General features: G+C 46.2%; 1 protein-coding gene across 5 annotated transcripts in view; it reads left to right on the top strand.

Moving 5' to 3' along the window:
* Positions 1 to 22,672, top strand: part of IGF1R (insulin like growth factor 1 receptor) — a 310,252-nt gene that overhangs the window by 45,194 nt on the left and 242,386 nt on the right. For all 5 annotated transcript variants that reach the window (XM_032175300.2, XM_032175299.2, XM_058427622.1 and 2 more), the window contains one exon: positions 12,597 to 13,142. In XM_032175300.2, coding sequence (XP_032031191.1) covers positions 12,597 to 13,142 — 546 coding nt within the window. The remainder of the gene's footprint in view (positions 1 to 12,596; positions 13,143 to 22,672) is intronic.

Genomic DNA, 22,672 nt, shown 5'->3' with positions numbered 1-22,672 from the left:
GAAGGGAATGGGATTTAATAGAAACAGGGTGTGATGAGTGGCAGTTGCCTGATGAAGTGGAAATCTTGTGTTCCAAATTTGTGAGATCCATTTCTGTCCTCTAAGGAAAATGTTGTATGTGCAGGAGGAGTTCATGTAGTTGGGTTAGATTGTGTTTTCTGTCTTTATTTTTTTTCCTCCCTCTATGGGTTGTGAACAAAAACAAGAATTTGATATTCTGCAGTATAGTTAACTTGTGCAAACGTGTATGCTTTTCAGTGGAATATAAGGTCTGAAATAATAGCATTTTCCCTAGTAAGTCAGTTTTATTCCTTTACATATGGGTTATGAGATACAAAGTGAAGCTCTGTAAAGCTTTTTACGAGCTCCCTATGTTGCCTTCCTTTGACGGGTCAAGGCATTGGGGTTGACAGAGGTTTCTACTCTCAGAGGCTTTAAAGAGGTGCCCACTCTGGTCAGATGGCTGTCAGCATGCACCATGTGTGTGAGAGAGCCCCTCTTCAATCATATGCACCTGGCTGTAGCATCCTTGTCAGCCTTAAGAGATACCGCCAAAGAGGAATTTTCTACCCCTAGAATCATGTGAGGTCATCTCAATTTAAGCCCCAGCTCTGCTCCCTAAATTAACTGAGTGATCCCAGGTAGGTCATTTGCTCATTGTTAACTATCAGTTTCCTTAGCTGCAAAACAGAGCAAATAACACCCCAAAAGAGTTATCATAGTAAATCACATCAGGCTTATAGAATCTCAGAAATGTGCAGCTCCACGGAAATCTTCATTACCTCTTTAGGCAGTCCAGTCTGGTTTCAAATGAATCCTACTGTCTGTTCTTATATGGAACCACAGTCCCTCACCCTCTGTTGATCTAAGTTCTCTGTTTCTCTCCCCCAGCAGGGTCATAAAGAGCCTGACCAGTCCCCCTCCCTGGAGACCTTTGTGTGCTGGGTTTCTGCAGCCGTTCTCCATGAGAAGGGACTTCGGTCCCTGCTGTCACTTGGATGTTCTTCCACTGACTTATCTCTCTTAATGTGTGGAGGCAGAAACCCAGTTTTCAGGGTCTCTTCCCCTGGCCCCTTACTAAGTCGCCCTTAGGTACAGTCTAAGACTGCCTGAGTTTTTCTTTTTTTTTTTTGGCAGCCACAACATCACATCGTCACATACAGAAATTATATCCAATTAAATCTCCTAAGTCTTTTTCACACCTCCTACATTTGTGCATTTCTTTTTTTGCACCCAAGTGTCCAAATAGCATTTATTTCCTCTCTATTGCAATTCCAATCTGTTGATCTTTTTAGCTCTTGACTCTGTCATCCAATGTATTTGCCATTGCTCCTGGAAACTTGTCATCTTTGAATTAGATAAACATTTTATCTGTGCCATCGTTCAAGTAATTGATAAAAATGTTGAAATATACAGTACTCAGAAAGAGACCTGTGGCCTTCCACTAGAGACCTTCCTTGGTCTCTTCATTAATCAGCACTTTGGAGGGTAAATTGAACATTTACTAAGAAATTCAGATGTAGTTCATATTTCTTCACCTTGTCAACAAAGAGATTTTAGCAAGGCATTGTAGACAAAGTATGTGTTCCTGGAATATACCTATTAAAAAAAAAATCCTTATACCAAGAAAATGGGCACATCCCCAAAACCCAGGTTATTGTGGTTTATGGCTTCTGACCCAGGGCTTCACTTTGTAGCAGTGTTTTTCTTCTGTTTTTGCCTTTGGTTGATACCACTGCTAGAGTGCAGATAAGAGAATGTTACTACCAGGGGGTTGAGTGTCGGCCTGTGATTGGCTGTCATCTGGAGCAGAGCGGGATTGAGCTGCTCGGGAGAAAGGTCTTTAGGTGATTTTTTTTGGGAAGCTGAGGGTACTGGTTGTAGACATCCTCTCCTGGCTGATGATGGGTTTGGCCTCCGTGGGGCTGCTGTCTGGCTGGGCTTGTGGGCAGAGGTTCCTGTGGGTGTGGATGGAGAAGTCCTAAATGCCGAGGGTACCTGGTCTTAGTAGAAATTGTAGGATGCGTCAGTGAAGAAGTCAGGGATGCGGACTGTCCTCCGGATGCTCAGATGAGCATGCAGTAGAAAAAGTACTCCTTTCGGGGAGGAGGTGAATCTGGAGGTGTTAGAGCAGAAGAGTAAATGCAGAAGTTGTAGCAGATACAAAAGCTTTGGCAAGAGTGGGAGTGATCACTGAAGGGAAGGCAGGGGCTTGCTGGGACAGGCTGGAGCCGTGATCGACCCTCATAGTAACCCTGCTGCATTTTACAAAGGGAGAACTTTGTTGGGGTACAGATGTGCCAAACACTCAAAGTTAGAAAATCAATGCAATGGGTTGTAGCTTCTGCCCTTGAAACATAACAGATAGTGAGAACCTGCCACAGTTCAGTTTGCAGAGTGGTTGGTTGCATACAGTGTTTTAGCTCTTGCCCACTCAATACAGAGGTTGCATGCGGGAGTCCACCTGCTCTGCCACCTCTGCCTGCTTGTGGCTGTGTGCCCAGAGCCCATTTCCCTGGGGAGTCAGTGCAGCACTCCCGGGGGACCCTTCTATTTGTGTCCTTACGAATCTGACTGTGCTGGATGCAGGCCCGTAGCCACACCTGGTATGGGTGGCATCTTTAAATGCCTGGCCTGTATGTGCTGTATCTGCAGCAGAGCTGTGGCCAAACCTGCTTTCCTTCCATCTGGGTTCCCCTTGGTTCTCGGTGGTGGACGGGCTGTGTGGTCTGCCCTCAGCTGTCCACTTGCACTTGTGTTAAAATGCGGCAGAACTTTCCCTCTATATTTAAATTGTGGTGAAATACATACAACATAAAACTTACCATCTTTAACCTTTTTTTATTGAGACAGGATCTCATTCTGTCACCCAGGCTGGAGTGCAGTGGCACGATCTCAGCTCACTGCAACCTCTGCCTCCTGGGTTCAGGCGATTCTCATGCCTCAGCCTCCTGAGTATCTGGGATTACAGGTGTGTGCCACCATGCCTGGCTAACTTTTCTATTGTTAGTAGAGATGGGGTTTCGCCATGTTGGCCAGGCTGGTCTTGAATTCCTGGCCTCAAGTGATCCCTCCCGCCTCGGCCTCCCAAAGTGCTGAGATTACAGGCGTGAGCCACTGCGCCCGGCCTCCTTTTTTTTTTTTTTTTTTTTTTTCTTTAAGAGATGGAGTCCTGCTGTGTTGCCCAGGCTGGAGTGCTGTGGTGTGATCTTGGCTCACTGCAACCTCTGCCTCCCAGATTGAAGTGATTCTCCTGCCTCAGCCTCCCGAGTACCTGGGATTACAGGCGCCAGGCACCATGCCTAGCTAATTTTTGTATTTTTAGTAGAGATGGGGTTTCACCATGTTGGCCAGGCTGGTCTTGAACTCCTGACCTCGTGATCCCCCTGCCTTAGCCTCCCAAAGTGCTGGGATTACAGGCGTGAGCCACCACGCCCACTGGCCTCCCATCTTAACATTTTAAAGTGTACGGTTTAAGTACATTTACACTACTGTCCAGTCAATCTCTAGAACACTTTTCATCTTGAAAAATGGAAACTGTGTACCCATTAATAACTCCCATTCTCTCCTACCACAGCCACGGGCAACCACTTTCTGCTGTCTCCGTGAGTCTGACTACTTTGAGTACCTATGAGCAGAATCGGCAGGATTTCTCCTTTTGCGACTGCCTTATTTCACTTAGCATAATGTCCTCAAGCTTCATCCAGGTTGTTGCACGTGAGAGGATTTCCTTCCTGTGCATGAAGTAGAGTGATGCAGGGACTGACCTCTGGCCATGTGGTGGGTGGTTAGTGATGGAACCAAGAGGTAGCTGGTCTCTGAATACTAGCCCAGTCCTTTTCCTCTCTAGGAAAGTCCCCAGATCAGATAGAAAGCCTCAGTATTTCAAGAAGCTTCTTCTGTTTTGACACCACATCCATGAAGAATCACACCGCAGGGTAGGGGAACAGATGAGTGGGATTTCCACACTGTTATCAGCTAGACTTAGATAACTGGCTAATTGAAAAGAGTACAGGTCACTTAAGGAAACTGGAGCATTGTAGGGCAAGGTAAAATGCTTTTGAAATGAGGATGTGAACTGTAACTGGAATGATGTAATGTGTTCTACAAAACGAAGCCAGTGAGAGGACAGGGGACACAGTGCCGACTTTTATTTAGGACATTTGCCTGGTTCTGAGCAGAAAGTTGAAAGTCACGAGAGAGGTAAAGGAAGGCAGAAGGAGCTTGGTTTTTGCAGGTGCCTGCTCAGCATGGGCCTTGCCCCAGCTTGGCTGTACCTCACAGCACCATCCGCTGGCTGTACAGTCTGTCCTTCGGAGGTTTAGGGTGCTGTCTCATGCACGGTGGGTGCTAGGTGGTAGTGAGGACAGGGTGTAGGACTAGGCAGGTGCTGCCCCTCGGAAGGCCTCATGGTGAGGCGAAGAGCTCTGGCTCCGAGGGACTCTAGCTCCTGGTGTCCTGCTTCGTCGAGAAGCCAGCCACCCGTGGGAACTGTGGATAATTAGAAAGGATTAGAGGCTCTTATAAGGGTGTTTTTTGAAATATGGAGACTTAGAATATTGGGCTTTGGGATATTTTAAGATGAGAAAGGCATTTGGAGTAACTGTCAGAGCAGATAAAGTTGTTGTTATGAAGATTGAGGAAAACAGTTGTTAGAAATACAGCTCTGCACCAATTCTGCTCCAATCTGTTTGGCTACAGATGCTTTAAGTGGAGGGGACACTGGGGCTTGTGTTCCCTTTAGTCTTTGAATTCCCGTTAAAGTTTCCATGTCTTAATTGGCATGGCAGGATAGAAACATCTCACCCATCTTTGTAAGTTCTTTGCTGTATGTAGCACTCTGGTTTTAATGTTCCGAGCCTTCAGGACTGCCCTCTATGTGTGCATTTATTTTGTTTATATGCATGATGTTAGGTGGCTCTTGTGGCAGTAAAAAACAATGTTCACATTCAAATTACACTTAGTTTTTAATTTCTGTTCTCAGAGTTACCTCTGTAATGGAAATCTCTTACATTCTTATCATTGCCTTCAGTTATTCAATGTGTTAGGTGGCCAGGATTGCTGTCTGTGTGAAACGGGAATGTACATATACAATGTAAACATGTTCTGATTGACACATGAAGATAAAGGGCTTAACATGAATTGTGTCGGTTTACACTTAACACAGAAAATTCTACTGTAATAAACTGAAGTGTCAGTAGTGTTTCTTATCATAGCATTGTCTTTTTCACCCTTTTCTGATCTCTGATTTTTCAATTAGGAATGAGGCCTAAAGAAACCCATGCTCTCTCTTCTCTGAGCACAAGGAGAGTGTCCTCAGACCTTGAAGGGCACAGCGTGGGATGATCATGTACTAGGGAGAGTCTGTCTCCACCCCATTTTTCTTCTGCTTTGCTTTGTTTCATGCGTAGTTTCTACGGGCTTCTTGGGGGTTTTCTGAGAGAGAGAATGTCAATTTGAGAAGTAACAGGTGCACAGGCTTTACCTGCACCACACTGCAGATAAGGTGGGTGGGGAGGGTAGTGACAGGTGATGGGGTGGGTTATTCAATTATTTCCTAGGGCAGTGGGTCTCACAGGGTGGTGCTTAGGCCAGCAGCATCACCTGGGTGAATATTAGAAGCATGAATTTTGGGGCCTCACCTCTTGCGTTTTAACAGTTCCTTCAAGTGGTCGTGATGCATGTTGAGGACTTTGAACACTGTCCTCCTACATGCAAAGTGAAGTTGACCTCCCACACACTTGTCTCAGTCTGCTTTCCAGTATCTGTCCCATTGCCTTTGTTGTTGTCCCTGCCACACGGGCTGCACCCCTGGGATTCCCCCAGCTGCCACCAGGCATCAGCTCCAGCTGCCTCCCAGGGTGTGCTCCTGCCTCTGCTTGGAGTACCCTGCCCCCCACCCTTCCTGGCAAGACCCTGCTCATCTTTCAGGGTCCTCTCCGCTGAGAAGTCTTCCTGACCTCCTTGGAGATAGGGAGTCGTGGGGCCTTGTCTTTGTGTTCCCAGGGTTCTGTCTATTGCGCTATTAAAACTTTTCTTTCATTTAATTTGCCACTTGCTAGAGAGATGATTGTTCTGTCTTCCTTGTGCAAAATTCAGTGATACACTAATCCTCTCCTAACCTCTTAAATCATTTTGACTTTCCCAGAGTGATAGTGTCTAGAGAGGGTTTTTGTTGTACTAAGTTATTGGTTCCAAAGAATTCATTTTAAGAGGAGTAAAGAACTATTACAGAATTAAAGATGATGATTGGCTCACTAATGTGCTTTACCTTCACAGTGTGCCTGTAGACCTGTAGTAAAAGAAGGCTAATTATGTTTCCTGACGTCTTTTATTTCCAACTATAAGCTAAGCCTGTCCCACTTTTTAAATTTTTTTTTTATATTTATTTTTTGTTTTTGAGATGGAATCTCGCTCTGTCGCCCAGGCTGGAGTGCAGTGGCGTGATCTCGGCTCACTGTAAGTTCCGCCTCCCGGGTTCACGCCATTCTCCCGCCTCAGCCTCCCGAGTAGCTGGGACTACAGGTGTCTGCCACCACGCCCGGCTAATTTTGTTTTTGTATTTTTAGTAGAGATGGGGTTTCACGGTGTTAGCCAGGATGGTCTTGATGTTCTGACCTCGTGATCCTACCGCCTTGGCCTCCCAAAGTGCTGGTATTACAGGCGTGAGCCACCGCACCTGGCCAGCCTATCCCATATTTTTAAAGAAGAGTTGATCAAGTAGTTACCCATTTTAACTAAATGGATAACTATAACATTCTTTAATGGAATTGTTGACAGAAGGATAATCAATGATTTTGCTAATTCATGCCACCCTCCTTTGTTGTATGTTAGTAATATTTACATTGGGGCAACAAAATAGATCACCATTTCCATTAATGTTTACTTAATAACAGCTGCTAAAAGTTATTACTGTTTGCAGTAACACAGAAGGACTTACCTGATTCTTATGCCAGCTTCTGTAGGGTAGGTAGTGACAGCCCATTTTGCAGGTGAGGAAGATGAGGTTTAGAGGTGAGGTGTGTCTGCCTGAGGGCAGGAGCTGGTAAATGGCACTCCGGGCTCATGGGAGTCACGCTGTTTTTTCTAGGACCTCAAGGTTGTGTCTAAGACATAATTTACAGTTCTCGTGGAGCTCTTCCAAATACTTAGATACACAGCTTTGGGGAGTTTTCTCAGCCAAATGCTTTTTATTAGCCCTTCTCATATTAACATTTAGTTCTTAGGGATTTATTTTCAAAATATGTATAGCTTGTATATGCCATTCACCTAAGTTCTTAGAGCAGACATTCTGCCTCTTGATCTTTAGAAAATACCTAAGAGTATTTTGTTAACAGTACTCATTTCAACTGAAAGGCTTTATTTTAAAATTTAATTTGATTTTATTATTGTTTTTTGAGACAGAATCTTGCTCTGTGTCTCCCAGGCTGGAGTGCAGTGGTGTGATCTTGACTTGTTGCAACGTCTGCCTCCTGGGTTCAAGTGATTCTTATGCCTCAGCCACCCAAGTAGCTGGAATTACAGGCATGCACCACCACACCTGGCTAATTTTTGTATTTTTAGTAGAGATGGGGTTTCAAACTCTTGGCCTCAAGCAGTCTACCTGCCTTGGGCTGCCAAAGTGCTGGGACTACAGGTGTGAACCACTGTGCCTGACTTTTAAGGCTTTCTTTAAAATGGCATCTTTTGGCCAGGTGTGGTGGTAATCCCAGCACTTCTGGAGGCTGAGGCTGGAGGATTGCTTGAGCCCAGGAATTGGAGACCAGCCTGGGCAACATAGGGAGACCCTCTCTCTGCCAAAAAATTAAAAAACAAAACAAAACCTAGGTGTTATGGTGTACCCCTGTGGTCCCAGCTACTTGGGAGCTGAGGTGGAAGGATTGCTTGAGCCCAGGAGGTCGAGGCTGCATTGAGCCATGATTGTGCTGCAGCACTCTAGCCTGGGTGACAGAGTGAGGCCATGTCTCAAAAATCAATAAAAAATAAATAAAATGACATCTTTGGAGAAGTGAGTTCTACTCAGGTACCAAGCCCCTGCCTGCCCCTCCCAACTCCCTTCCCTGCCTCCCAGCACCCCCATCTGTTTTGGTTCTGCTGTTGCCCTTCTCTGGCTTTGGGGACTTTGCTGAGGCCCCACTGTCCCCATCTTCCAGCTGTACCCTTTCTGTCTGCTTCCCTCCTTGTCTTATTCTTTACAGGGCTGCCTGAGATCTCACATGCCAGTATCGGTTGCTTTGAGAAGGGAGAAAGGGTATTTTGCATTTTCCTTTTAATCATCAGTGAGTAGCCACCAAGGGTGTGTCTCTCCCTCCTGTGCTGTGTTTACTGTTTACTCCCTCGGTGCATGAATTATTTCGTGGCACCAGTGGAGCATGTTTTATTCTCTTTCCTGTTTGTGGCTTGCGCCTCCTGAACGCTGCTATCATTCATGGTCCAGCTTGGTTTTCTTTTTCACTGTTTCTATCACAAAACCTCCTGAAGACCAATGGTGTCAGTCATAGGATCCAAAACAGCTGGTTCCTAGGCCTGCCTCCTGCTCTGTGGTTTGGGCTTGTCTTTTCTTCCAGAGTAAGTGGGTAGCTTCTTCCTACTTTTTTTCTCTTTTCTTCTGTAAATGGGAGTAGAAGTGTCAAGTATGGAGGGTGCTCTTTCATTTGAAGGAAATTCACAGTCCAGCTCGGTAGCGTGGCCTCTGTTAACTAGTGGCCAACACTGACTGTGGAAGGGGGGCCAGATGACAAAGTGAAGCAGATTCTTTCCTCCTGTCTGCATTTTGATTGCAGAATGAAGTTCAGCTTGCTTCAGTCTGTGTCTTCATGTTCTTTCACTAGGTACTGAATTTTGTGATCTGTTGGAAATAACAAGTAAATAGATGCCTAACGCTTTATACAGGTTGAGCATCTCTAATCCCAAAATCCCAAATCCAAAATGCTCCACAAGTTTCAGCTTTCAGAGCACTGACATGACACCACAAGTGGAAAATTCCACACCTGACCTCATGTGATGGGTCACTTTTCAAAACTCAGGCACACGACACAGTTAATTTAGTGTCCCCAAGGGAAAAAAGACCCTCCTGGCCCTCTTCAGCTGTGATGTGTCTTTTCCACACATGCCCAGATTCCCTCAAACAGCTCCACAAAGGGTAATAAAATGGCTCGTTGTACACAAACTTTGTTTCATGCACAAGATTCTTAAAAATGTTATATAAAATGACCTTTTAGAGAAGCGAGAAGAGAAATGAGAGGTAGGGGAGGGAGGGAGGAGTTGGGGGACAGATCGGGGAATAGTTGAAACTAAGGTGTTTAGGCAAAGCTCTGAGGAGGTGACGTTTGAGTGGAGACCCACATGGCGAGAGAATGGGGCAACCTCCTGAGGGAGCAGAAGCACTGTGGGCAGCAGGGTGTGAGCAGAGGAGAAGCTTGATGTGCTGGAGGCTGGTGACTCCTATGGAGTGTTGTCGGATGGTGTTGGGACACGGATGGACTGTGAGGAGGCGGGATCATGGGGAATGTGTTGCTTTAGGCCAAGCTGGAGATGATAGTGGCTCAGATCAGAGCTAAAGTTGTGGAGACACACAGACATTGAAAGAATGATGAAATTCACTCATTCTGCGTGTGTCCCATGTGATGTGTCCGCTGCACACCAAGTACTGTTTTAGGCACTGGTGATATAATTGTGAACCAACTGGAGCTGCGATGAGAGAGACCGTGAAAAGAAAGGCCAGAGCCATGTCCTGCAGAAGGTGGTATACCTTGGGAGGGAAGTGTGTACGGTTGTTGAGGAATAGTGTGCTGCACAGGGAGGAATGAGGTGGGACAGCATTGTGGGAAGAGCAACCCAGATTCTCATAGGCTTGGGAGCTGGAGCCCTGAGGTCTGTTGCTGGACTAGATATGTGAGGTGTGAGAGGAGAGAAGAATCAGGAATGACTCTGATTTTTAACATCAGCAACTCAGAGAATGAGAGTGCTACAGTTTACAAACTTGGAAGGTGGATTATGTGGGGGAATGAATGAGTTATTAGACACCTCAATGGATATGCTCAGATGGATATATACATTAGAGCTCAGAAGAGTCTGGGCTAGTGACATGAATTTGATCATCATCTAGAGTATGAGTGGCACTGGAAGCCACTTGTCTGGATGAGGTGACAGAGGAAAAGGTTGAGGATAGCAGCCAACATTTAGAGGTAAAGTAGAAGGCAGAGCAGTGTGGAATCAGGGAAGCCGAGAGGAGGAGGCAATGCCAGACGACTGGAAGGTCAAGTGACACTTTGACAGTGTCACTGGGGTCTCTTCTAAGAGCTATTCAGTGTCGTAATGGGGACAAAAGCTCAGTCGGAGTGGGTTAAAGGTAACCAGGAGGTGAGGATGCTGAGAGGTAGGACTGTTGACAAGCCTTGTGTCAAGTTTTGCTATGCAGGGGCTGGAATCTAATGTATGTGACTGTGTATAAGTGACTTGACTTCCCCAAATCTATTTCCTCACCTTTAAAATGGGTGTTTGCCAAGTGCTGGTTTCTACCATTCTCTTCTCTGTCTTAGGGGTGTCATTTTCTCTTTGGTAAAATGAAAGAATTAGACCAAATGAAGTTTGACATTCTAAGTTCTCAAGCTTTGCCCACTCCTCAGCACTTGGGTCCCTCCACTTCCTCTTCTCTTCGCTATCTCTGCTCAGTTGCCGTCTGTGATTGTAATGTAATGCCCAGTGGGTCTTTTCTTCTCTCTCTTGTTCATTCCGCTTACTCCGTCCTGCGCTGGGCCATCAGATTAATCCTGCAAAAGGGCTCATATGGGCTTCTCTCCCACTCAGGAGCCTTGTGGGGGCTTTATTCCTCTGAGATGAAAGTTCTTATCCCCACATGTGATCCTTTATGACTTGGGTGCTGTCAAATTCATTTCCTCACCTGCTCCCCTCTTCACCCTGACCATCCGATCTGCTGGCACATGGGCATACCTTGTTCTGCATTGTCTCTGGCCTGTGGGATGTTTACCGAGCTTTAAATCCTAGGCACCCTTTGGGAGCCAGCCTGTGTGCAGAGCTTCCCTTAGCACAGTGGCCCAAAGCTTGGACACCACCTCTTGTCTGTCCTGCTTAATTCCATTCACATCTAGAGTGGACTTGCTGTGTGCACACCACTGACCACCTGCCTCGTGTGACAATTGTTCCTCAGGGGTCTTAGCTCTTTGCCTTCACCATGAGCCTCCTCAGAGGGCAGGGCACTGCCTGTTGGCTCTCAGAGGGCAGGGCACTGCCTGTTGGCATTTCTTGTGGTGTCATACACGTTGGGTGCTTCCCAAATTAATTACTTCAATCAGAAAACTTCACTCTATCTGAGAAGCTTTAATAGTGTACTTGGGATTATTAAATCCTAAAAAAGGTTATAACAAAGTTTTCTTGGTGTGTGTCTGTGCTTAGAATTTAGAAAATAAGTCATCCAGTATTGAGGCCATTTTATGAAAAGCCTTTAAAATCTGCAAATGCATTGGCCCAGCAATTCCACTTCTAGGGATTTATCCTAAGAAAACAGTCTTGGGTATCTGCCAATAATGTTCACTGGAGTGTTGTTTATAATGTGCAAAACAGGACCTAACCTAAATGTCCAACAATAAGGGGATTGGTTAAAAAAAAAAGCCTCATGGTGTGCATTCATACTCTGGAATTACTGTCCGCTTAAAATGATGATGTAGAAGGACATGTATTGACTTAGTAAAATATTAAGTGAAGGAAGTGTGTTTACAAATGTCATTTTTGTCTGGTTTCACTTACCTTCATTTATAGAGAGTGGATAATTGGCATAGATAGTGTTAACATTGTTTATCTTGGAATGTTGAGATCGCTGATGATTTTTACTGTTTTTTTTGTTGTTGTTGTTGTTATTACCTCTAAACTCTGTAGGAAGCATGCTTTCTTGATCAATAAAACTTAAAGTTGGAGTTTGTGCTGCTTTTATTCATAAAACAAAATCACATTTTTAATCTTCTGTTAGGTTATCCTTATGTCTACATTAATGCACGTATGGAGAGAACACAGTCTACCCGGCTCATGTCAAATGGTAGTGGGAAGCATGGAAGCATGCATTTTTGAGCCCCCACTTTACAGGTCACAGTGACGGTTCTCCAGTGTAGAGTAGACTGATTGCCCTGTGTCCTTCAGGCAGGGTGCAGTAGTAAGTTATTGATACTTGGCTGCTGAGCTGTTGTTCGGGCCTTGGCAACTGACGCTCTGCAGAATGGACCAGGAGTGTGCAGTGGTGGAGTCCGGCTGGCCTGGGTTGCAGATTTAACTTTCGCCTCTGCCTCTGTGTGCCCCTGGGCTGTAAACTTTAGTTTGCACGGTTAACTGGGATGGTCTCTCCCATAGTCGGTTGGTGTGTGTTGCACAGCATCTGGTCCATTGTTGGCACTGTATAAATGCCAGCTAACTGGTTAGCCACCTAGACTGTCAGTCTGCAACCCACAGCTCTGCAGTGAGCAGTTGAACCTTATTTCTTTAATAATAATACAGGATTCCTGAAAACCAACTGTATTGTTGTTTGGAAAATAGTTTAAAAATTATTTCCTTCTAACTGAGACGTTTACCCTCTTGTCTCCCTTCAGTCTGTGGGCCAGGCATCGACATCCGCAACGACTATCAGCAGCTGAAGCGCCTGGAGAACTGCACGGTGATCGAGGGCTACCTCCACATCCTGCTCATCTCCAAGGCTGAGGACTACCGCAGCTACCGCTTCCCCAAGCTCACGGTCATTACCGAGTACTTGCTGCTGTTCCGAGTGGCTGGCCTCGAGAGCCTTGGAGACCTCTTCCCCAACCTCACGGTCATCCGCGGCTGGAAACTCTTCTACAACTACGCCCTGGTCATCTTCGAGATGACCAATCTCAAGGATATTGGGCTTTACAACCTGAGGAACATTACTCGGGGGGCCATCAGGATTGAGAAAAATGCTGACCTCTGTTACCTCTCCACTGTGGACTGGTCCCTGATCCTGGATGCGGTGTCCAATAACTACATTGTGGGGAATAAGCCCCCAAAGGAATGTGGGGACCTGTGTCCAGGGACCATGGAGGAGAAGCCGATGTGTGAGAAGACCACCATCAACAATGAGTACAACTACCGCTGCTGGACCACAAACCGCTGCCAGAAAAGTAAGAATGATGCTGACTGCTGCTTTCTCTCTGCCTCTCTCTCTTCTCTCCTCCTCCTTGACCTCCCTTCTCTTCTGAATGCACGAGTTCCACTGGGCAGGGTGCAGTCGTGTTGCATTTAGGACGTGGCACGCCTGCTGTGCGGAAGTGGTTCCCAGCGGGGGTCTTGGTTGGCTTTCCTTTGCATCTGGGACTCTTGGATTGCGGGACTGTGGCATGGCTGGAGGCCATCATGGCTGCTGTCAAGACTGTTCAAATCACATGTTAGAAATAATCCACCACACTCCTGGGCTAGAAACTTGCTGACCTTCAGCTTTGAATTCCTGATGAGAAAGGTGACCTGGTGTGCTTGGAAGTCCCTGAGCCTTGGCAGCTGGGGGCTGCTTATGTGTCAGCTCTTTCATCCTTTGTGCAAAGTGATATTTTTTGTTCTGCAGGACTTCCTTAGTTTGAATGGAGTTGGAATATGGTTAAAGGGAAAGTAAAGCACTAACTCATATCCTATGAAAGTGGTCCTTGGGTCCTAGTGAGGATGTTATGATGCACAGAGCACCTGGCCCAGGTGGGAGACCTCGACCCATTTCTGCAAGTCCCAGGTTCAGGCTGTACTTGCAGGTAGCTGTGTAGCAGGGTGCATTTTTAAACCTCTGGGATTCTGTTTTCGTTCTTTTATACCTGTTTACTGAACAGTTGTGAAAATCTTAAGATTTCACGAGTGAGGGAACTTTGGGAAGTATTTACTGTTCTGGGGGTCAGATGGTGGTATTTTGAAGCTTCTTGTATATTTATCTGCAATAGGTTTATTTTCCCTTGAGAATAACTGAGCTCTTGCCTTCATGTGATCAATTCCTTGAGAGCCAGGCTGTTTGGTATTAAAATGTGACTCTGAGCCTTCACCTTATTGCATTCAGCAATAGTTACGTATATTGGCTAGGAAGCTTTTCCTCACTGGTTGGAAGTCAGTGTGTTAGCTATAAATAGCTATAATTTAAGTGTTGGCCCAGTTAAAGATGCAAGGAACCCATGTTCTGTAGTTATGAAGAACCAAGAAACCCCAGATTGTTAGACTTGCCTAAAATAAATAAAAGACGAGACCCCACAGTGGTGAAGTGTGTAAAAAAAGGCCAGACCTCACAGGTAGCCCTTACTTCAGTTCCCCTTCAGCCAGGCCTGAGGCAGGAAAAGGATCTGTGTACCCTGATCTGCCACACACTTTTATATTCTGTGGAATTGGATCAGTGCATATGCGAACATTGATTAGTAAGGGCAGGGGTCCCACTGGCTGCAGTCAGTACCTTGTAGAGCTCTGAGAATGCAGTCAGGCCACTTTAAGGTTGGCTAGAGTTGGGGGGAGATCTTATGCTAAAGTCAGTTGTGTGGTTGATTAAAACTGCCCTATCATTAAGTTACCCACTGGTTTGAGAAAACAACAAAATATATTTTTTAAATAACCGTGACATTTAAAAATTTTATCTGAAAAGTAAAAGGTGTTATCAAGGGAGGCAGCATGGAGTAGAAAAGAGATGTTGAATGTGGTGAAGAGGGCCAGAAATGACCTTGGATGGGCCAGCCTCTCCGGGCTGTAGTTGGGCTTTTTTAGGATATTTCTAGGGCAGTCCAGTACCTCCCTTAGTGGTGATCATATATGGGCATGAGGATGTTTTGAAAACTCATAAGCTCTTTACAGAAGGGAGGTGCTATATGAAACATCATTAAGTGGAGAGTTGTTCAGGAACTAGGTAGGTAGTTACTTTGGTCTTGCCATGGGTTTTTGGCTGTTTCTGATGAGCTACTGATTGAAGACCCCTGGGGTAGGAGTGAGGCCTGCATTCTGGGTCCAAATCTAAGAGTGGCGACTAGAAATGAGCAAGTTATTTAAATTGCCTGGGCCTTGGTTTCTTCATATGTGGAATGGGGTAAAGCCTGCCTTCCTCATAGGGCTGTTGGAAGATGAAAAGGAGAAAGGAAAAGCACCGTGAAAATGTAACGATGGTTAGAAGTTGGGCTCTGCTGGTGACAGACAGACCCTTGATAACACCTGTTGGTTGGTCACCTGCTTCCCCAAGGCCATGCCCCGCAGCCTTCTCTTTGACCATCCCAGCCCTGCTGAAGTTCGTTGTGACTTCGCAATGGAGTACTTACATAAAATTGATAACTGCTTTCAGGGAAATTGACTTCCCTTCCCCTTGTCCTGAAAACTCAGGCATGGGCGTATTTCTTGGAGATTTTCTGGTTGAATCAGAACTTCCTCTTGGTTTGCGTAGATTCCATTTAGACCTGCATTGTCCAGTGTGGTAGCCACTTATTGAATAAGCCATATGGCTTATTGAGTACTTGAACTGTGGCTTGTCGAAATTGGGACTGCTTTAGGTGTAAAATATACATTAGATTTCCAAGACATAGTATAGGAAAAACTCTGTACACCATTTCATTAATAATTTCTATGTTGATTACATGTTGAAATACAACATTTTGGATATATTAGATTAAGTAAAATGTGTTCTTAAATTTCACCTGCCTGTTCTCTTTTAATTTCTTTTTTTTTTTTTTTTTTTTTTTTTTTTTTTTTGAGGTGGAGTTTTGCTCTTATCGCCCAGGCTGGAGTGCAGCGGCGCAATCTCGGCTCACTGCAACGTCCGCCTCCTGGGTTCAAGCGATTCTCCTGCCTCAGCCTCCCGAGTAGCTGGAATTACAAGCATGTGCCACCATGCATGTCTAATTTTTGTATTTTTACTGGAGACGGGGTTTCACCACCATGTTGGCCAGGCTGGTCTCAAACTCCTGACCTCAGATGATCTGCCCGCCTCAGCCTCCCAAAGTGTTGGGATTACAGGTGTGAGCCACCATGCCCGACTCTTTTTAATTCTTAATGTGGCTACTTGAAAACTTGAAATTACAGATGTGGCTTGCATTCTGTATTGGCAAGCTGCTTTAGAGCATTTCTTTTAACATCAGGAGTTCTTCTCCTCATCATCTTTTTGGCTGAGTGGTCACTGCAGCGTTCATAGCCCCACATGCACCTCTCCAGCCAGAACCCTTAGGAATCATTTGGGGAGCTCCGTGAAGGGCATTGAGTCCAGGCAGAATGGCTACCTTGAGTTCAACATAAGCGTTAAGATGGCCATTCGAAAAGATTAAGCACAGAAGAATCCCATTCAGGTAATCTTCTGTTGGCTGGCTGTGGAACTAAGGAGAACATCTGGAGAAACATGTCAAGGGTGTGTGTGAAATCGTTGAGCCTACTCGATTTTGTCATGCTGATGTGCGGTTTTCACTTGGCACTGTCCTTTAAACTCCCTCTGTGCCATGACTCTGCAGTGCCTGGCAGCGTAGTAGACTCTTCTCCCTCTATGGACGTGATCCCCCTGTGGGTTCTCTGCACACTTCTTTATTTCTCAGTTCTTTTTGGATTTGGGAGTGGATTTTATACATTTTTGAGTCATTCCTAAAGAGCGATTGACCCGTAAAGAACTGTGTAGAGTGGTTTCCTTTCAGTAAGAACATAGTTGTGTGGCACCCCCTGACATGTGGTGTGGTACTTCTTCCCTTGTCTTCCGACACCACCCTCTTATGAGTCTCTTCCTGCCCCCACAGGTGCCGCTTCTCTGTCTCCCTTCCCTCAGTCCGGCTTTTAATGGTGGTCTCCTGACAGTCCATTCAGGCTGCTGTAACAAAATCCCATACTCTGAGTGGCTTACACACAACAGAAATACTGCTCACAGTTCTGGAGGCTGGAAGTCCAAGTTCAAGGTGCTTACGAGATTAACTGTCTGGGGAGGGCCCACTCTCTGGTCCACAGAAGTACCTTTTCACTGTCTTCACATGTTGGAAGGGGCAAGGGTTTTTTTTTCTGGCCTCTTTTTTATAAGGGCACTAATCCCATTTGTGAGGGCTCCACCCTCATGACCTAATCACCTCCCAGAGCCATCACACTGGGGATTAGGTTTCAACATAAGAATTTTGAGGGGACATAAACATTCAGATCATAGCATGGCTGGAGTTCTATCCTGGGCTTCCTTTTCACTTTCCTTGTTCTCATCTCATCCACTGGTAACTGCATTGCCTCCTGTCTCCACCTAAACTTCCAAATATCTCCAGCGCAGAACCCTTTTGAGTCCAGGGCCTGTCATTCATATCCATCCCAGAACCCTTTTGAACTCAGGACCTGTCATTCATATCCAGCGCAGAACTCTTTTGAGCCCAGGACCTGTCATTCATATCAGACCACCACGAGCATTTCATTACAGCGTCTGATGGTCTTCCCTGTTTCCTCACTTTCGCCAATTTTTTTTCTTTTCTATTCCCTCTTAAGTAGGCCACACTTTCGTTCCCCTGGTTCTTATGTCAGGAATGTGGGTGTCTTTTGGACACTTCCTTCTCCAGTTGGACACCAGGCCCTTTCCCTCCCGAATGGAATGGAAATGCTGCTTCAGCTGTGTTCCTCTGCTCCTCCCCCTTACAGCAGTGACATAGACTGTCTCCTGCTATTGTGTCCTGTGGCTCCATCGCGCACTGGGGAGCTTTTCAGTATGCACTTTTTTTTTTTTTTTTTTTTGGAGAAAGAGTCTCACTCTGTCACCCAGGCTGGAGTGCAGTGGTGCGATCTTGGCTTATTGCAACCTCCGGCTCCCGGGTTCAAGTGATTCTACTGCCTCAGCCTCCTGAGTAGCTGGGGTTACAGGCCTGCGCCACCACACCCAGCTAATTTTTGTATTTTTGGTAGAGACGGGGTTTCACCATGTTAACCAGGCTGGTCTCGAACTCTTGACCTCAGGTGATCCACCCGTCTTGGCCTCCCAGTGTGCTGGGATTACAGGCATGAGCCACTGCACCCGGCCATCTAGTGTGCACTTTGGACTGATGTGCTCCCCTACCCGAAATCCTGTAGCAAGCCCCTATAGGATAGGCATGTGGTACAGTGTGAAGCTCCTGAGTGGTCAACAGCTACCCCCTGACAACATGTCACACTCCATGTGCCACTCCCTCCCGCCTGCCTGCCGTGTCCTTGGCCCCAGTGGTGCTCTCCCATGCTGACCAGCTGGCACGGCTCACCTGGCCGAACTCTAGCCTTGCCTTTTCCTCTCAAGGATGTAAAGATTCTGCAGATTTCAGGAGGCATGTCTCCCAGCACCTGATGGGACACTTTTTGCCCCACTGTAAATTCTGGGTGTATCCTCCAGTGTATACTGTCACCCCAAGGGCAAGCACTACATCTGCTTAGTGAAGGATTTATTGTTAGGAAGATACATTTTCCCCTTGAGCAGGGAGTAGCATATCGTGGCAGTCTGCAGTGAGCCAGTTGTGCCAGGATTATGAAATGCAGATGTTTACTGTGTCATTGTTGCTGTCATTGCTGCTGAGGAGTATTGACCAAAATCATCTGCAACTCTTAGTTGGCAGAGAGGACCACTATGGTGGGCAGCTCTTTCTTTCCTGCCGTTGTCGGGATGATTCCAGGCCAAAGATGATAGAGAAGTATGGAAATCATCTGAAAGGTTGAAGCTTGGCGCGTGAAGCCGTTCATGACTTTGTAAGGCAGTTTTGCTGAAGGCCAGTTCTGCGCTGGGAGGGACGGAGGTGAATCCTCCGGAGTGCCTGTGGTTTTCTTACTTCCTGGTGAATTTGCCTAAGTGCCTGTTGTTTGCGTGCCTTGGAGGCTTTCTGGTATTTCATTTCAGGTGCAGATGCCTTCACTTCCCCACAAAAAAACCCCAACAAAACCTAAGACCTTACTGCAACTAAGTCTCCAAGTACTTTTTAACCCATCGGGATGAACAGCCTGTGGTCTACTCAGATCACCCTGAGTGCGTGTGAGAAGGCCTGGGCTTTGCCAGGAAATCCAGGAAGGCAGGGCTGGGCTGTATTGGAAGCTGGCTTAGCTGGTGGGGCAGCCTCATTTCAATTAAAAGGGCATTGATTGCGAGCAGCAGTCCTGGAGTTTGTTGCATTTCCTATTGCCCTCAAAATGAGAAACCGGGAAAATAGCAGATTGGAGCCTTTGAGAAGGCAGTAAATGGCTGTTTTTATTGACAAAAGGAAAACATTTTACTGCCATCTCACCGATGGCATCTCACTGATTTAAAATGAAGGCAGGTTGTAGTAAAAAAAAAAAAAAGTCTACATTTTTCCCCACCACATTCTTATATTCTTATCAGCCACTGCTCACAAGGGCATGTTGTCTTGTGGAGTAGAGGCGTCTCCTTCCCTCATTTTCCTGTGTAGGTTGCTATGGCTGACCTGCTAGATCAAAGTGGAGGACCTTTTTAAGAATGTGTAAATTTAAGGCTGGGCGCAGTGGCTCACACCTATAATTCTAGCATTTTGGGAGGCTGAGGCAGGAGGATTGCTTGAGCCCAGGAGTTTAAGGCTGGCCTGGGCAGCATGGTGAGACCTTGTTCATATAAAAAAATTTAAATAATTAGCTGGTTGTGGAGGCGTGTGCCTATAGTCCCAGCACTTTGGGAGGCTGAGATGGGAGGATCCGCCTGAGCCTGGGGAGATGGAGGTTGCAGTGAGCCGTGGTTGCGCCACTGCACTTCAGCCTGGGCGACATAATGAAATCCTGTCTGGGAAAAAAAAAAAAAGAATTTGTAACTTTAAGTTTTATGGCTAGCTTTGAGAAAGGAAAATAATAATAAAGAATGTGTAAGTCACCTGCTGGATGGGGGGAAGAGGGGCACATTGTCTTTGTAGTGAGACTTCACTCATGTGATGTGCAGTATTTCATCTTAATATATATTTTTTTAAACTTAAGCTACTTGTGAAGAGCTGAGTTGTTTCTGTTAAGCGCTGTGTGGTCTGCTGCCAGTCTCCTGCAGGCCATCGTTCCCCAGACTGCTAAGATGATCATGACACAGGCCTGCATTTTCAGGTGGACCCTTGGGAGGGGCTTGTGGACCCTGGAGGAGAAGGCGGCCAGGAGAGGGGCATCTGGCTTTGTGTTGTTGGCAGGAATTTGTCTCGGTTGCCCTGGAAGGCCTCTGCTCTGGTCAGCTGCTCGTAGTGTGGGGGTGATCTTTATTTAGAAGGGGGTCACATGCCCCCAGGCCTCATTGCTATGCCTTTTATAGTCAGGCGAGGAGCTCACGTTCTGTTCTGCCTGATTGCCGACCCTTGTTGCCGAGATGGTGAAGCAGTTTGTGTGCAGGTTCCCTGGGACCTGGCTTAGCCCACCTCATTTCTTGGGGCGTGTGCCTTGTGCCTCAAAGACTTTGCTTTTGGCTAATTGTCATGTAATGATGGTGTCACTATCCTGGGCCCCCTTCAGAAGTTTTTAATAGGATCTCATCTAAGAGACCAAAAAGCTTTCAGAATGACTGACTGATTCTTGCATGCCAGGTATTTGGAAAATATCTGGAGCCCCTTCAGCTCTCACCAGTTAAACCTATTTGTACAATCGTTCTGGTTTCTTCCTGTGCTTGAAAAGCCTCTTTCTTTGTTGCGTTAATACCTCTGTCTTGCTTTCCTCATGTGTTTGCCAGTGTGACATTCTCGGCAGAGTGGGGATGACGTGGAGCGTGTGGGCCCGTGGTTAATCTTGTCCTGAATTGCCTTGCTCAACTTGCGTGTATAGGGTGGTTCAAAAGTTAAGTTTGGCTGGTGGTGAAGTTGGAAGCATCACTTAGAAACACGCCTCCTTTGGGCATATGGTGTGAATCAGGGACTCCGGCTATAAAAGGTGGGGTCTCTGAGCACCATCCTAGTTGGAATGTTCCCCTGACTTGGAGGTAGCGAGAGACAGCCAAGGTGTTTGTTCCAGGGAGGCTGGTGGGTGGGAGATGGGATTTTTCTGTCTGTGGCACAGGCAGTATTAAGTAGAGCAGGCTGTTTAAATCACATTTTAAGTAAAAACCAAAGTGCACAGACGATCGGTAGAACTTCTGGGGGATAAGAAGCTGCTTTCCTCGAAGAAGTTCACCTCCAAACCAGCGGCCATGGCTCAGCAGCCAGCATGGCAGCCCTAGGGGTGCATGGGACTTGGGCATGTGAGGCTGGTGAGGGACAGGGACAGCTGGGTCCAGCAGTGCCTTTCCCAGGGATGGTTGCCACGTCACCTGTCTGCCCTGTCCTTCCATTTCCTTTCTTTGAACTCGGGGGGCTTGCATCGGACTACCTGTGCCATTTCCTCAAACTCTAAAATTGAGTAAGTTACTGAGGGTTTCCCTGGTCTGCTCTGAGAAGATTTCTTGCTTCCTGATCTGCCTGTGTGTTCGTGTTGCTTGGTCTCTCTCTCTTTGTCTCTTTCTCTCTCGCCTCTTTGATCCTAGTATATACAGGCAAGGTATGCAGCATTTAAAATGTTCGTAACTCATCACATGGCACACTGAATCGTGTACAACTTGGAAATCAGGGTTTAAGAAATTTAGAGATCATTTATGTGGAAGAAGGAACCCCAAGTAGAAACCCAAAATCTAGACCATTCTGGGTTCTAGTGTGTACCTGCCACTGGCTAACATATGGCTTTAAGCTGGATGTTATAATGAGAGCTGGAGTTTCGTCTGATTGCACATAGCCTTGCTTTTCTGTCTTTGGAAAAGTAGCTCACTGCAGAGCCCTGGTAAACGTTTGAACTGCATTGCGGGAGTAGGCAGAAGAACAGAACAGTCCTTGGAGCTTGGTAGGAGGTGTGAGGGCTTATGGGGGACAGTTGTCTTTTCAAGTCAAGGAGGAATAAGGGCTTCTGGGGTCGGTGGAAAGGGTGAGTCTTAGGCAGGGAAGGGTGACCATCCAGGTTAGATCACTTCTTCTGCAGGGTCAGCTTGGCCGCTGTTAGGTTTTCAGGGTGTCGTGGGGCTGGCCAGGCCCTCACCCCGATATCCCTGAGCATCTGTTCCTCACAATGTTGTGGAGTCCGTGGGGGCAGAAGCTACCATCCTGTGCCTGCCCTCACTCTCAGTGTGACTGGTCTTCAGGATGTTTAGGTGGCTCCACACGTGGATGTACAGCATTCTCCTGTTTTCCCCATGGCATATTAACAGTGAGATCTGCAAGAATACATAATTTTGTACAGAATGGGATGTATTTCTTTTAAACCACGTTCCTGTGTGGACAAGTGGTATCATATGCAAAGGTTTAAGAACCGTTGATGCCTTGAGATAGTGCCATCTGTTTGCCTCAGGTATTTGGTGCTAGGACAAAGCTGCCAGACCTCACCTTCCTTCAGTGAGACAGGAATAGGACAGTATTTGGAAAGCATCTAACGTGTTCCCAAGCACATAGGTTTTTGGTAAATGGTGGCAGCTGCTGCAATTTTTTTTTTTAATTGAACTATCTAAGAGTTGCATTCTGAGACCATCTAAAATTCTGAGTCTTAAGCTGTGTTGACTATGTTCACTACCATATTTTAAATGGTCCTATATTGCTTTTCTAAATTGTAGAATTTCAATTATTGTAAATAGCGGGCCATACTGTAGGTGTGGTTCTTGCTAATTTGATTCATACTGTTCAAATTCTGGTGCTCTGTCTAGATAAACTGTATCTTTAAAGAACATTCAGTGAGGTACATATGTCTATATCGGGGTGCCAGTGGA

This window comes from Hylobates moloch, unplaced genomic scaffold (genome assembly GCF_009828535.3).
Source record: "Hylobates moloch isolate HMO894 unplaced genomic scaffold, HMol_V3 SCAFFOLD_14, whole genome shotgun sequence".
NCBI classification, from domain to species: Eukaryota; Metazoa; Chordata; class Mammalia; order Primates; family Hylobatidae; genus Hylobates; species Hylobates moloch.
This window is presented reverse-complemented; position numbering and strand designations above follow the sequence as displayed.